The sequence below is a fragment of the Hyla sarda genome, chromosome 5, assembly GCF_029499605.1.
Source record: "Hyla sarda isolate aHylSar1 chromosome 5, aHylSar1.hap1, whole genome shotgun sequence".
Lineage (NCBI taxonomy): Eukaryota > Metazoa > Chordata > Amphibia > Anura > Hylidae > Hyla > Hyla sarda.
In genome coordinates, this window is record NC_079193.1 from 150,059,309 (window position 1) to 150,071,782 (window position 12,474).

Below are 12,474 nucleotides of genomic sequence, written 5' to 3' on the forward strand. Positions count from 1 at the left end.
ATACCCGTACGCCCTGCTATCTTAAGGGGTTAAAGGCTGTTCATTCAGATCAGTGTGCTGCTTTAAATGACCTGAATAAGCTGTACAGTTGAGTGTAAGTGAAATAGGAATAGTAACAAAGGCAGGATTGTGGTGCTTCTTAGATGGCTTCCATATAACAGTGGCAGACACCATTGGATTGCTGTTAGGGTACAAAATATATTTGTACCTTTCCTGCATCTGATGGTGGTTAACAAACTTATAATATCACCTTATTTAATTCTCAGACAAGTGTCAAGGAGGCAGAGCTGAGCTGCTCAAGTGCCATATCCTAGCACGCCAACTCGCTCACCTTCATCTTTCAACCTCTCCTTGACTGAGTTGCAGGGTTTTGTATGTGAATTGAGGAGGAGGGGGTGAGCAAGGACGCATACCAGACTGTGGCACTTAAGTGGCTGGGCCCCGCCTCCTTAACACTTATCTAACAAATAAAAAGGCTTTTAGAAGTGGGGCAATCACAATCGGCTCCAGAAAGGTACAGTTAGCTTTTATACCCTAACAGCTAGCTTACAGCGTCTGCATTTCTTAGCATCAAATGCAGCTAGCATTTTCCCCTAAAGGTTACCTGTCGTCAACAAAAACTTTAATGTAGATAATTACAATTATATGTATATTTGTAATATACATTGGTTAAAAAAATGTGTATTTATGGGTGTAAAAGTGCTGTCCCGACAGCTATTGCCTGTGAGGAGTCCAAATACAGGAAGAGAGGGCAGGACAAGCAGGGCTGTGTGCAGGATCCGGGCTTGTCAATCATCCTCATGGGTGAGCCCATAGCATGTCCCAGAGCCTCACTGCTTGTCCTTGGTGCACAGAGCCCTGCTTGTCCTTGGTGCACAGAGCCCTGCTTGTCCTTGGTGCACAGAGCCCTGCTTGTCCTTGGTGCACAGAGCCCTGCTTGTCCTCGGTGCACAGAGCCCTGCTTGTCCTCAGTGCACAGAGCCCTGCTTGTCCTCGGTGCACAGAGCCCTGCTTCCCCCCCCCCCCCTCATTTCCGGTGTTTGGACTCCTCATAGAGACACACAAGCAATAGCTGCTGGGACAAAAATATACATATAATGGTATTATCTACGTTATATAAAAAGTTTTTGTTGATGACAGACTTTAAAGAGGGCCTCTGCTCTCTAGACGTGTCTGTTTTGCTAATACGTAGATAACATTTCTGGAGCATTTTTCTTAAAATTAGAACTCTGCATTGTTTCATTCCACTTTTTTATTCCTTGGCTATCATGACAGTTGGGTTTTACCAACTGACAGTCAGTCAAGTGTGCCACGGGCAGCCCAAATTGAACATGCCACTTTGACAGGGTGCATAGTATACCACAGTTGAGAATTTGAATAGGAAGGATTGTCCGGCACCAGGTATGCTCTAAAAGGGTCACTTTTTTTATTCATGCCATAGCAAGGAAACAGACATCACAGGACTGTAGCAATCTGACGCGTTTCGCTCTCTTGAGCTTAAACGTCTACGTGTAGACAGTTTGCTACAGTCCTGTGATGTCTGTTTCCTTGCTATGGCATGAATAAAAAGTGACCTTTTAGAGCATACCTGGTGCCGGACAATCCTTCCTTTTCATACGACGTTGAAGCCGGGGCGGGACCGGCGGGTCCGTGGCAGCACAGGTGTGTTGGGGATCTGCCTCCAGAGGTGAGCGGACACCATTGCATTTGGACAGTTGAGAATTTATTTAAATGGCACGACAAAAGTTTTTCTGCTACTGGAAATTAAAATATTTACTAGACCTGACAAGTCGGGAATGGACCAGTCGTCTTTAAAGATAGGGCTCAATTTTAAGTACATTATTGTGTCCTATACATGGCACTGAACAGTATTAGCAATCAAACTTAGATAGTCCCCTAAGGGGGCTATTAACCCCTTAAGGACCACGTTTTTTTCGGTTTTTGCACTTTCGTTTTTTCCTCCTCACCTTCTAAAAATCATAACCCTTTCAATTTTGCACCTAAAAATCCATATGATGGCTTATTTTTTACGCCACCAATTCTACTTTGCAGTGACATCAGTCATTTTACCCACAAATCTACGGTGAAACGGAAAGAAAAAATCATTGTGCGACGAAATTGAAGAAAAAACGCCATTTTGTAAATTTTGGGGGCTTCCGTTTTTACGCAGTACATTTTTCGGTAAAAATAACACCTTTTCTTTATTCTGTAGGTCCATACGGTTAAAATGATACCCTACTTATATCGGTTTGATTTTGTCGGACTTCTGTAAAAAATCATAACTACATGCAGAAAAATTTATATGTTTAAAATTGTCATCTTCTGACCCCTGTAACTTTTTTATTTTTCCGCATATGGGGCGGTATGAGGGCTCATTCTTTTTGCGCCGTGATCTGATGTCTTTAGCGGTACCATTTTTGTATTGATCGGACTTTTCGATCGCTTTTTATTCATTTTTTCATGATATAAAAAGCGACCAAAAATACGTTATTTTGGACTTTGGAATTTTTTTGCACGTACGCCATTGACCGTGCGGTTTAATTAATGATATATTTTTATAGTTCTGACATTTACGCACGTGGCGATACCACATATGTTTATTTTTTATTTTATTTACAAGGTGTTTTTATTTTATTTATTTTTTTATGGGAAAAGGGGGGTGATTTGAACTTTTATTAAGGAAGGGGTTAAATCACATTTATTAACTTTTTATTTACACTTTTTTTTTTTTTTTTTGCAGTGTTATAGCTCCCATAGGGACCTATAACACGGCACACACTGATCTTTTACCCTGATCCCTGCAAAGCCATAGCTTTGCAGTGATCAGGGTAATCGGCGGCCGATTGCTCAAGCCTGAATCTCAGGCTTGGAGCAATCAATCGCTGAGGTGACACGCCGGAGGCAGGTAAGAGGACCTCCGCTCGTGTCCCAGCGGATCGGGACACCGCATTTTCAGCCCCGCTGAGCAGCCGGGAAGGTTTTACTTTCGGTTTAGACGTGGCGTTAAACTTTGAACGCCGCGTCTAAAGGGTTAATAGCACGCGGCACCACGATCGCTGCCGCACGCTATTAGCCCCGGGTCCCGGCATCAGATACATGCCGGGACTGACCCGATATGACGCAGGGTCACCGCGTGACCCCGCATTATATCGCGGGAGCCGGCCAAGGACGTAAATATACGTCCTTGGTCGTTAAGGGGTTAAAGTGTAAAAATGAAAGTAAAATAAATAAAAAGTAAAAAAAAAATTTGAAAAATCCCCTCCCCCAATAAAATGTCCTTTTTCCCCATTTTACCCCCATAAAGTGTAAATAAAAAAAAAATTGAATACACATATTTGGTATCGCCGCGTGCATAAATGTCCGAACTATAAAAATATGTTATTGATCCCGTATGGTCAAGGGCGTGAACATAAAAATAAAAAAAATGCGTTTTAAAAAATGCGTTTAAAAAAAAAAAGTTTTATGAACACAAATGTGGTATCAATAAAAAGTACAGATCATGGCGCAAAAAAATGAGCCCTCATACCGCTACTTATACGGAAAAATAAAAAAGTTATAGGTCGTCAAAATAGAAGGATTTTAAACATACTAATTTGGTTAAAAAGTTTGCGATTTAAAAAAAAAAAGTATATAATCATTTTAATCGTATTGACCCGTAGAATAAACACATGTCATTTTTACTGTAAATTGTACGGCGTGAGAACGAAACCTTCCAAAATTTGCTAAATTGCGGTTTTCGTTTTAATTTCCCCACACAAATAGTATTTTTTTGGTTGCGCCATACATTTTATGGTAAAATGAGTGATGTCCTTACGCAGGACAACTGGTCACGCAAAAAACAAGTCCCCATACTAGTCTGTGGATGAAAATATAAAAGTTACGATTTTTTTTGAAGAAAAGATGTAAAAAATAAAATAGGCCTGGTCCTAATGGGTTAGATACAAAGCAGTGTAGACTATGTAAGGGGGGGGGGGGGGGGGGGATTTATCAAGGGATTTACACATGTTTTTTGTGTGTGTGTATTTGTAGCAAAAATGTTGCTTGTGGGACTTTTAGTGGTATGCCGACCTGCACAATGTTGTACACGAGGACTGCGACGTTGCAGCGATTTACAACGTGTGACTTTTCATTAAACATAAGTCGCAGATTTGTCGCACACCAGAGCAGACCTGGCTTTTAACAAGTCACACAAGTTGCACAAAAGTCAAAGAGAAGGGGGACGTACAAAGGGGTGTTCTGAGGTGAAATTTCCCAAAAACATGTACTAGCCCCATATTTATTACAGACCCTGCACCATTTAATAAATTTGGTGCATGTACACTCCAACTATACCATCCAAACCTGCATGTAAAATCGGTGCACCTACACTGACTTACATCATACATTCCCCCTATGCACATAGCAATAGTAGCTGTGGTGTAGTGGGAACAGTCGTGGGACAGGATTGCAGACTGGTCACTACCAGCACATGTGTGTAGTACTGTTTTGGACAATGCTGTAGTGGGACACCTATACAGGTACTCCAAAATGACCTTCTGTATGCCTGTGGTTTTCTACAGAGGTTCTTTTCTGTCTGTTTTGACTTTTTTTTGTGTGGAGGTTTTCTCCCCTAGAAGCATTGTTTTTTGATGAATAGCTTTGCACGTTCAGCACACAGAGCTTTGTGGAGTCCCATGATACAGCTTCTGAGCCAGTGTTTCCCAACCAGGGTGCCTCCAGCTGTTTCAAAACTACAACTCCCAGCATGCCTGGACAGCCGAAGGCTGTCCAGGCATGCCGGGAGTTGTAGTTTTGAGACAGCTGGAGGCACCCTGGTTGGGAAACACTGTTCTGAGCCATGTGCATGAGGCCTGATGGTCAGCACAAGTGGGGAAGGACAAGTAGAGGTCAGCATCTGGTGAGAAGGCAAATAAAGGATAGCTGGTGATGGGACTGTCTTTAGGCCTCCAGTCTGCTACCAGTAATCTGCTCAGTGGCTAGGATGGAATACTGAGCTCTGCAAATGTGAAAGATTTTTCAACCAGATTTATTAATGTAGTTGTTGTGGTTTTTGTTGTTTTTTGCTTTCCTGGCTCACATGTAATCTTTGCATATTTTTTATTATTTGCTGTTGCTTCTGTAGCACAATCATATTCCATATGAAGGATACAGAGTGATTACTCACATTAGTCTCCCAATAAGCCTTACAAAACTACAACTACAAAACTACAACAGCCTTCGGCTGTCCAGACATGCTGGGAGTTGTAGTTTTGTAACAGCTGATGGCACCCTGGTTGGGGAAACACTGGTCTAAGTACTCTATCCTATCATGAACTATAGTGTGTACTTATAACTTTACTTTGCTATAAATCATTCTCAGGTTCATGGTGGTCCCAGAGTTTGGATCCCCCCCCAATTTATTAGACACAACATATTTTAATGATACGCCATCCCTTTACAACATAGCAATGCCCATTTATTGTACTGTACTTTAGGCGGGATTACACAGAGCTAGAGTACTAAAGATGAGCAAAGTTACAGTGATTCGATTCGTCACGAACTTCTCGGCTCAGCAGTTGCTGACTTTAGCCTGCATAAATGAGTTCAGCTTTCAGGTGCTCCGGTGGGCTGGAAAAGGTGCATACAGTCCTAGGAGACTCTTTCCTAGGAATGTATCCACCTTTTCCAGCCCACCAGAGCACCTGAAGGCTGAACTAATTTACGCAGGATAAGTCATCAACTGCCGAGCCGAGAAGTTTGTGACGAATCGAATTTACTGTAAGTTCGCTCATCTCTAGTCAGCAACCGCCGAGCCGAGAAGTTCGTATCGAATCACTGTAACTTTGCTCATCTCTAGAGTACTGTACAGCCAGCTGCTCCATGGCAAATGTCTCTGTTTATAGTGAATCACAGATTTGTGGCTTATAAGGAATGTGTAATTCCGTCCTTGTCCCCCTCCCCCCTACTGTATGATCCTGGTGTCATGCTTTTGAATTGTTCACCTCCCCTTTAAGGATTACAGTCTAGTAAAATTGACCTTAGTTATTTCACTTAGTATATCTTGGTATATATGTGGTTGTACATGTTACACATTTACAACAGTTGAACTACTTTTAACCCCTTAACGACCACGGACGTAAATGTACGTCCTGATGCTGCAGTACTTAGCGCACCAGGACATACATTTACGTCCTGTGTATGACAGCGAGCATCGGAGCGGTGCTAGTGTCATACACGGCAGGTTCTGGCTGCTAGCAGCAGCCGGGGACCTGCCGATAACGGCCAACATCCGCAATACTGCCCTATATACGGAAAAATGAAAAAGTTATAGGTGGTCAAAATAGGGCGATTTTTAGATTACTGGTATTGTACAAAAAATTTTAGATTTTTTTTTAAAGCGGTACAAAAATTTTAAAGTATCTAGCCATGGATATCATTTTAATCGTATTGACCCACAGAATAAAGAACACATGTCATTTTTACTGTAAAGTGTACAGTGTGAAAACGAAACCCTCCAAAATGTGCAAAATTGTGGTTTTTATTTAAATTTCCTACCTAAGAAAAATAATTTTTTGGGTTCGCCGTAAAATGAGAGATTTCATTACAAAGTACAATTGGTCACGCAAAAAACAAGCCCTTATATGGGTCTGTAGATGGAAATATAAAAGTTATGGATTTTAGAAGGCGAGGAGGAAAAAACAAAAACGCAAAAATAAAATTGGCCTGGTCCTTAACCTGTTGGGGACGGACCTATATTCCCTCGGCCCACTCCCTTTCTAACAACGGCCGGGACCCGTGCCTGATCGTGGTGCAGTGCGCTATTAACCCTTTAGACAGCGTTCAAAGTTGAATGCCGCGTCTAAAGTGAAAGTTAGACATTGCTGGTTAGCTCAGGGAGCTGCTCGGGGTCGCGGCATCCTGAACAGCTTACAGGACAGCTGGAGGGCTCCTATCTTCCTCCTCGCTGTCCGATCACCGAATGACTGCTCAGTGCCTGAGATCCAGGCATGAGCAGTCAAGCTGCAGAATAATCGATCAATGGTTTCCTTTGAGAAACCATTGATCAATGTAAAAGATCATTGTGTGCAGTGTTATAGGTCCCTATGGGAGCTATAACATTGAAAAAAAAAGTGAATAAAGATCATTTAACCCCTTCCCTAATAGGGATTGACCGATTATCGGTATGGCCGATATTATCGGCCGATAATCACAATTTTGGGCATTATCGGTATCGGCAATTACCTTGCCGATAATGCCCCGCCCGCAACCCCCACCGCACCGCCCCCATTTCCTCCCCCATCCCCGGTTTTATAATTACCTGTTCCCGGAGCCCACGCTACTTCTTGCTCCTGCTGCGTCCTGCGTTAAGCTGTGCGCAGTGATGTGCGCGACGTGACGTCACCGTCAGTGCGCACAGTGACAGTTCAGGAGGACGCCACCGGAGCCAGATGTGGAGTGGACCCCGGGAACAGGTAATTATAAAACCGGGGATGGGGGAGGCAATGGGGCCGGTGCGGGGGGGCGGTCGCGGTGCGGGGGTGGGGGGGGGTGAGCGGTGGTGGTGATAGGTCTCAGGACCCCCGGACAGGCAGGGGGAGAGAAGCGGGTGGCAGCGGCGGCGGCCTGTGGCACTGCAAAAGCCACTGCAGTGCATTGATTTAAAGCGCCCGCTTTAAATCAGTGATCTGCAGCGGTGTTGCGGGGGGATAAATAGCCGATAACTTATACCGGAATATCGGTATAAGTTATCGCCTATCGGCCCTAACCTCCACCGATTATCGGTATCGGTCCTAAAAAAAACGGATATCGGTCGATCCCTAATAAAAGTTTGAATCGCTTATTTATTTCCCATAAAAATAAATAAATAAAAAAAAACTGTAAAAATAAGCATGTGGTATCGTCGCGTGCGGAAATGTCCGAATTATAAAAATATATTGTTAATTAAATTGCACGGTCAACGGCATACACGCAAAAAATTCAAAAGTCCAAAATAGTGTGTTTTTTGGTCACTTTTTATATCATGAAAAAATGAATAAAAAGTGATCAAAAAGTCGGATTAATACTGCTATAAACTTCACATCATGGTGCAAAAAATAAGCCCTCATACCAACTCGTACGCAGAAAAATAAAAAAGTTATAGGGGTCAGAAGATGACAATTTTAAACGTATACATTTTCCTGCATGTAGTTATGATTTTTTTCCTGAAGTGCGACAAAATCAAACCGATATAAGTAGGGTATCATTTTAACCGTATGGACCTACAGAACAAAGATAAAGTGTAATTTTTACTGAAAAATGTACTGCGTAGAAAGGGAAGCCCCCAAAATTTACAAAATGGCATTTTTTCAAAAATTTTGTCGCACAATTTTTTTTTTTCCGTTTCGCCTTAGATTTTTGGGTAAAATGATTGATGTCACTACAAAGTAGAATTGGTGGTGCAAGAAATTAGCCATCATATGGATTTTTTGTTGCAAAATTGAGTTATGATTTTTAAAAGGTAAGGAGGAAAAAACTAACGTGCAAAAACGGGAAAATCCTCCGTCCCCAAGGGGTTAAGGTCAAAACGGGCTTGGTCCTTAAGGGGTTAAGCCAGCTGCCAAATTCAGTGGTCACGAAGACCAATGCTTGTGACAGCTGCTTCTCTATGTACTCACGGACTTCATCTAGAATATCACTGGTGAAAATAAAGTGACAGCTTAGTCTTATCTGCAGGTTTCTTCCTATAATATATTACATGGTCACACAGAGCAAATAATATATTTATAATGTAGTTATAGAATTATACTTAATGTTCGCTAGCTACCATCTAATGTGTAATATATAGGACAGGCCAAGTGCTCGGCAATTAGCTGTGGTTGTATAATGTAGTGTGTTTGCATAATACTCACTTTGTTAGGCTTAGTCATAGAATAATCTGGGTCAGAGAGAGAAAACAGGTAAATAATTTAGCTGCTTATTCTGGTTATCAGTGTTTTCATCAAAGCTTATTGACATAGATGTTACTGAATATATTTTTACATTGCATATAATTTACAGGATTTATTCCCTTTGATACAACATGAGTGTTTTGGAACCAGAGTTGGACAAGAAGAGTTTGCTGCTAAAACCTAGACTGTAGATTTTTAAAGTGTTGGTTTTGGTGGAGATGTGGGCACTAAGAATCCCTGTTATTGTAAAACAAAGGGGCCTGCTGTGCTTTTTAGGGAATATTACACTTCAGATTTCCATATCTTCAAGTTCTGTCATGTTCTCAATGTTACATGCATGCCCCTTCATTCTAATGATCAGTAAGTGGTCACAGCACCCACTGATGCCCCATCTCGGTATTAGACAGAAATTAGCATAATGGTGCAGATACCCTTTTAAGAAAGTGCTGTAAATAATGTCTATATCATGGATCAATTGCGTCCTCGTAAACATATTAGGCTTGATTTATTTATTTATTTTCTTCCTCTCCTTCAGGCGTAATGCAAGATCACGGAGCAGAAGTCCTTACAAGGCACGGCGCTCTCGTTCTCGAAGTCGCCATAGAGTTTCGAGGTCCAGAAGCAGACAGTCTAGCATTTCACCAAGTACTCTCACGCTAAAGAGCAGTTTAGCTGCAGAACTAAATAAGAACAAAAAAGCTAGGGAAGCTGAGGCTGCCAGAGCCCTAGCAAAGGCTTCCAGCACTTCCACCCCTACCAAAGGGCATTCAGATGCTGCCAATAATGCCCAACAAGCAAACAATTACAAGGAGCAAAAGAAAACAAAAGCGGACAGTGTTCAGTCTCCTACTGCAAAAAGTGACAAAGGTAGAGTAAAAGCATCGGCCCAGACATCAGCTGTGGATAGTAACTCAAATTCAGATAAAGCAGCCAAGACAAGTGGAAAGCCAGTCAAGGTGGACATTGTTAAGGAGGATGCATCAAGTCAAAAAGAGAAAAGTAAAGTCCAAAAGGCTGCATCAGCAAGCACTGAGAAGGCGAAAAGTTTGGAGTCATCGCCAGCAACTCTTTTAGGGCTACCTCTTCCCATTATCCTCTCCAGTGATGCCAGGCAAGTTATAGAATTTCTGAACATAAACAGTTAATTACAAAGTTACACACATCCTTGGACAAGCTGCACAAAGTAGACAGACCGGTATCTTTGTGGACAGCAGGCAGCATTAAAGGGGCTTTTGCATAGTAACTTATCATCTATACACAGGTTAGCTTATAGGTGTCTGGGGAGGGGGATTAACAGTTTTCGATCATCTTTTTAAACGTCTCTGATCATATCTTACCCATGCCACCAAGTGTTTTTGTTTTAACTTTTACTTCATTGGGGATAAATAGTGAGTCAGGGTGCTAAGTAAAAAAAAAAAAATAATTTATAATAAAACTTACTCACCGCCTGATGCCCTTCCACTGCTTTTGTGATTGCACCTATATCCGCTAGTCACCACTGGTTTCTGTGATGTGTCATCACCTCATCAACTGATCACTTAGTCACTGGGCACAGTGATGACCTGCCTTAGGCTACTGAGTGGGTGAGCAGGCAATTCCTGCGGGATGACTTCACAGAAAGCAGCGGTAAGGACCAGCAGCCATGAGCATGATAGTGGTAGGGAGTCAGGTGAGTTTGCTTTCTTTTTATTTTCATAGCACCCTGACTCATTGGGAAATCTTATGACACACATGACAAATGTATCCTTAACCCTCAATCAATCATTGGTTGCCCAAAGAGTAATTTGGCCTCCGCTTGGGTCTTTTCCATTTAAGGTTTTCATTTTGCATGGAATAGCACAGACCTCTTCGCTTTTCTATAGAGCAGGTTCTAGTTAAAAAAAAAAACTGTAAAAAATGCAGTGTAAGGTACATTTGCTCGTTATATGTTTGTTGACTTAATGCTGTATGAATCAGTGTCAGATGTACAAACGTGGTACATGTGGATATACCGTAAAAAGCATTTTCATAGAGAAAATCTGCAATAATTATTTTAAAATTGATATTCTGCAAGTCAATTTGCATGTGGAAATCCAGAAGCTTGGTACATTCCCCTCCCTTTTTATAAATCCATTTACACATACAGGGGGAGATTAATAAAGACTTGTGCAGAAGAAATGTTGCCCATTGAAACCAGTATCAGTTGCCCATTGAAACCAATCAGATTCCTTTTATTTTACATAGGCCTTTTTAAAAAATGAAGAAATTGAATGGGTTGCTGTGGGCAACTGGTCGACTTTTTCTTTGCACTGGTCTCGCCTACAGTTTTGACTACCTGGGGAAAAAAGGTGTTAATTACTAGTAAACTAGGTTTTTACTACTGTTGGCAGTGTGCTGTGTACAGCAGCATGGTTTGCACCTTGTGTTGCGCTTTGCCATATCAATACCATTATGTCAACATAAGTTTATTTCTTCTGATTTATTTTTATTTTTTCTATTGTCTTCTAGTTTCAGAGGCTGTATCCCAGGAAGGTCTGTCAAGAAGGAGATGGAGCGAAAACTTCGACACTTGCTTTCGGACTTGCCTCTCCCATCTATCCTTCCTGGAAGTGGGGATATGTCTTGTAGCCCAGAGGGGAAGAAAATGCAATTGAAGAACAGAAAGAGGCCTAAGTAAGAGAAAATCACTATATTGGGGACGATTTATCAAGCTTGCTCACAGTACGATTCTCTTTGCTGCTTAAAACAAATAATCACAGCTCAGATTTCATAAAGAGAATCTAACTGTAAAGCCGCGTTCACCTCACGACTGGTGCCTTCGATGCACAGATACGTTTTCTAAAGCTCAAATTGGCTGAAATGGTATTTGTGCACGGACAAGCACTGGACAGGTATGGGCACATTAGAAGTATAATAAACCAACGTATCAATATGTTATTAAAAAAAACATAAACCTGGGAATCTTTATTCTTCAGTTGCAGAGAGACACATGCAGGTCAGGGAGTGACACAGACAGCGAGGAGCGTGCGGTAATATGTTATTAGCCATAGTGCAGAGATCTCTCCATATCAGCTGAGCTGTCTGTTTATAGAGTGTGTGACGGGATGTCACACCAATAAGCCAAAGAGCTCTCATCCCTTCTTCCCCATCCTCTCCTGTTTGCTGAGGACCAGACCATTTATGTGTAAAGAAGGGAGCCCATATTACTTATCAGATTTTAACATCAGGAAGTGTTTCTCATAAGACAGCGGGGAGCCTGTTCTGATGGAACTACTGTGACTTAGAGAAGCTTCTTTTTACTTCAAAATCTAATCAGCAGTAATAGGAGTTCCCATCTTCATGTAACTGGTCTGTCCCTGAGCAGACAGGTGGAAAAGAGGAGCAGGGACGGGAACTAAGTTACGTGATCGCAACTACAAGGGAGAGAACAGAGCTGATATGGCAAGATCTGTGACCCATGGCTTATAATGTTATCTTAGTAAGTTGCTTTATTATACTTTGTGGCACCATACACAGGTTTTCTTTCGCTGAACAACCCCTTCAGCCCCTTAATGACGCAGGACGTATATTTACGTCCTGAGCCGGCTCC

The 12,474-nt window shown here is 41.9% G+C and overlaps 2 protein-coding genes across 2 annotated transcripts in view; one reads left to right on the top strand and one right to left on the bottom strand.

The window, feature by feature from the left end:
• The window catches only part of CDK13 (cyclin dependent kinase 13), a 78,105-nt gene that overhangs the window by 9,896 nt on the left and 55,735 nt on the right, over nucleotides 1-12,474 (top strand). The window contains exons 2-3 of the mRNA XM_056520498.1: nucleotides 9,442-10,017; nucleotides 11,394-11,558. Of these exons, the coding sequence (XP_056376473.1) occupies nucleotides 9,442-10,017; nucleotides 11,394-11,558 (741 nt within the window). The remainder of the gene's footprint in view (nucleotides 1-9,441; nucleotides 10,018-11,393; nucleotides 11,559-12,474) is intronic.
• Nucleotides 11,488-12,474, bottom strand: part of MPLKIP (M-phase specific PLK1 interacting protein) — a 98,971-nt gene continuing 97,984 nt past the window's right edge. The window contains exon 5 of the mRNA XM_056520504.1: nucleotides 11,488-11,554. The gene's annotated coding sequence lies outside the window, so the exon portion shown is untranslated. The remainder of the gene's footprint in view (nucleotides 11,555-12,474) is intronic.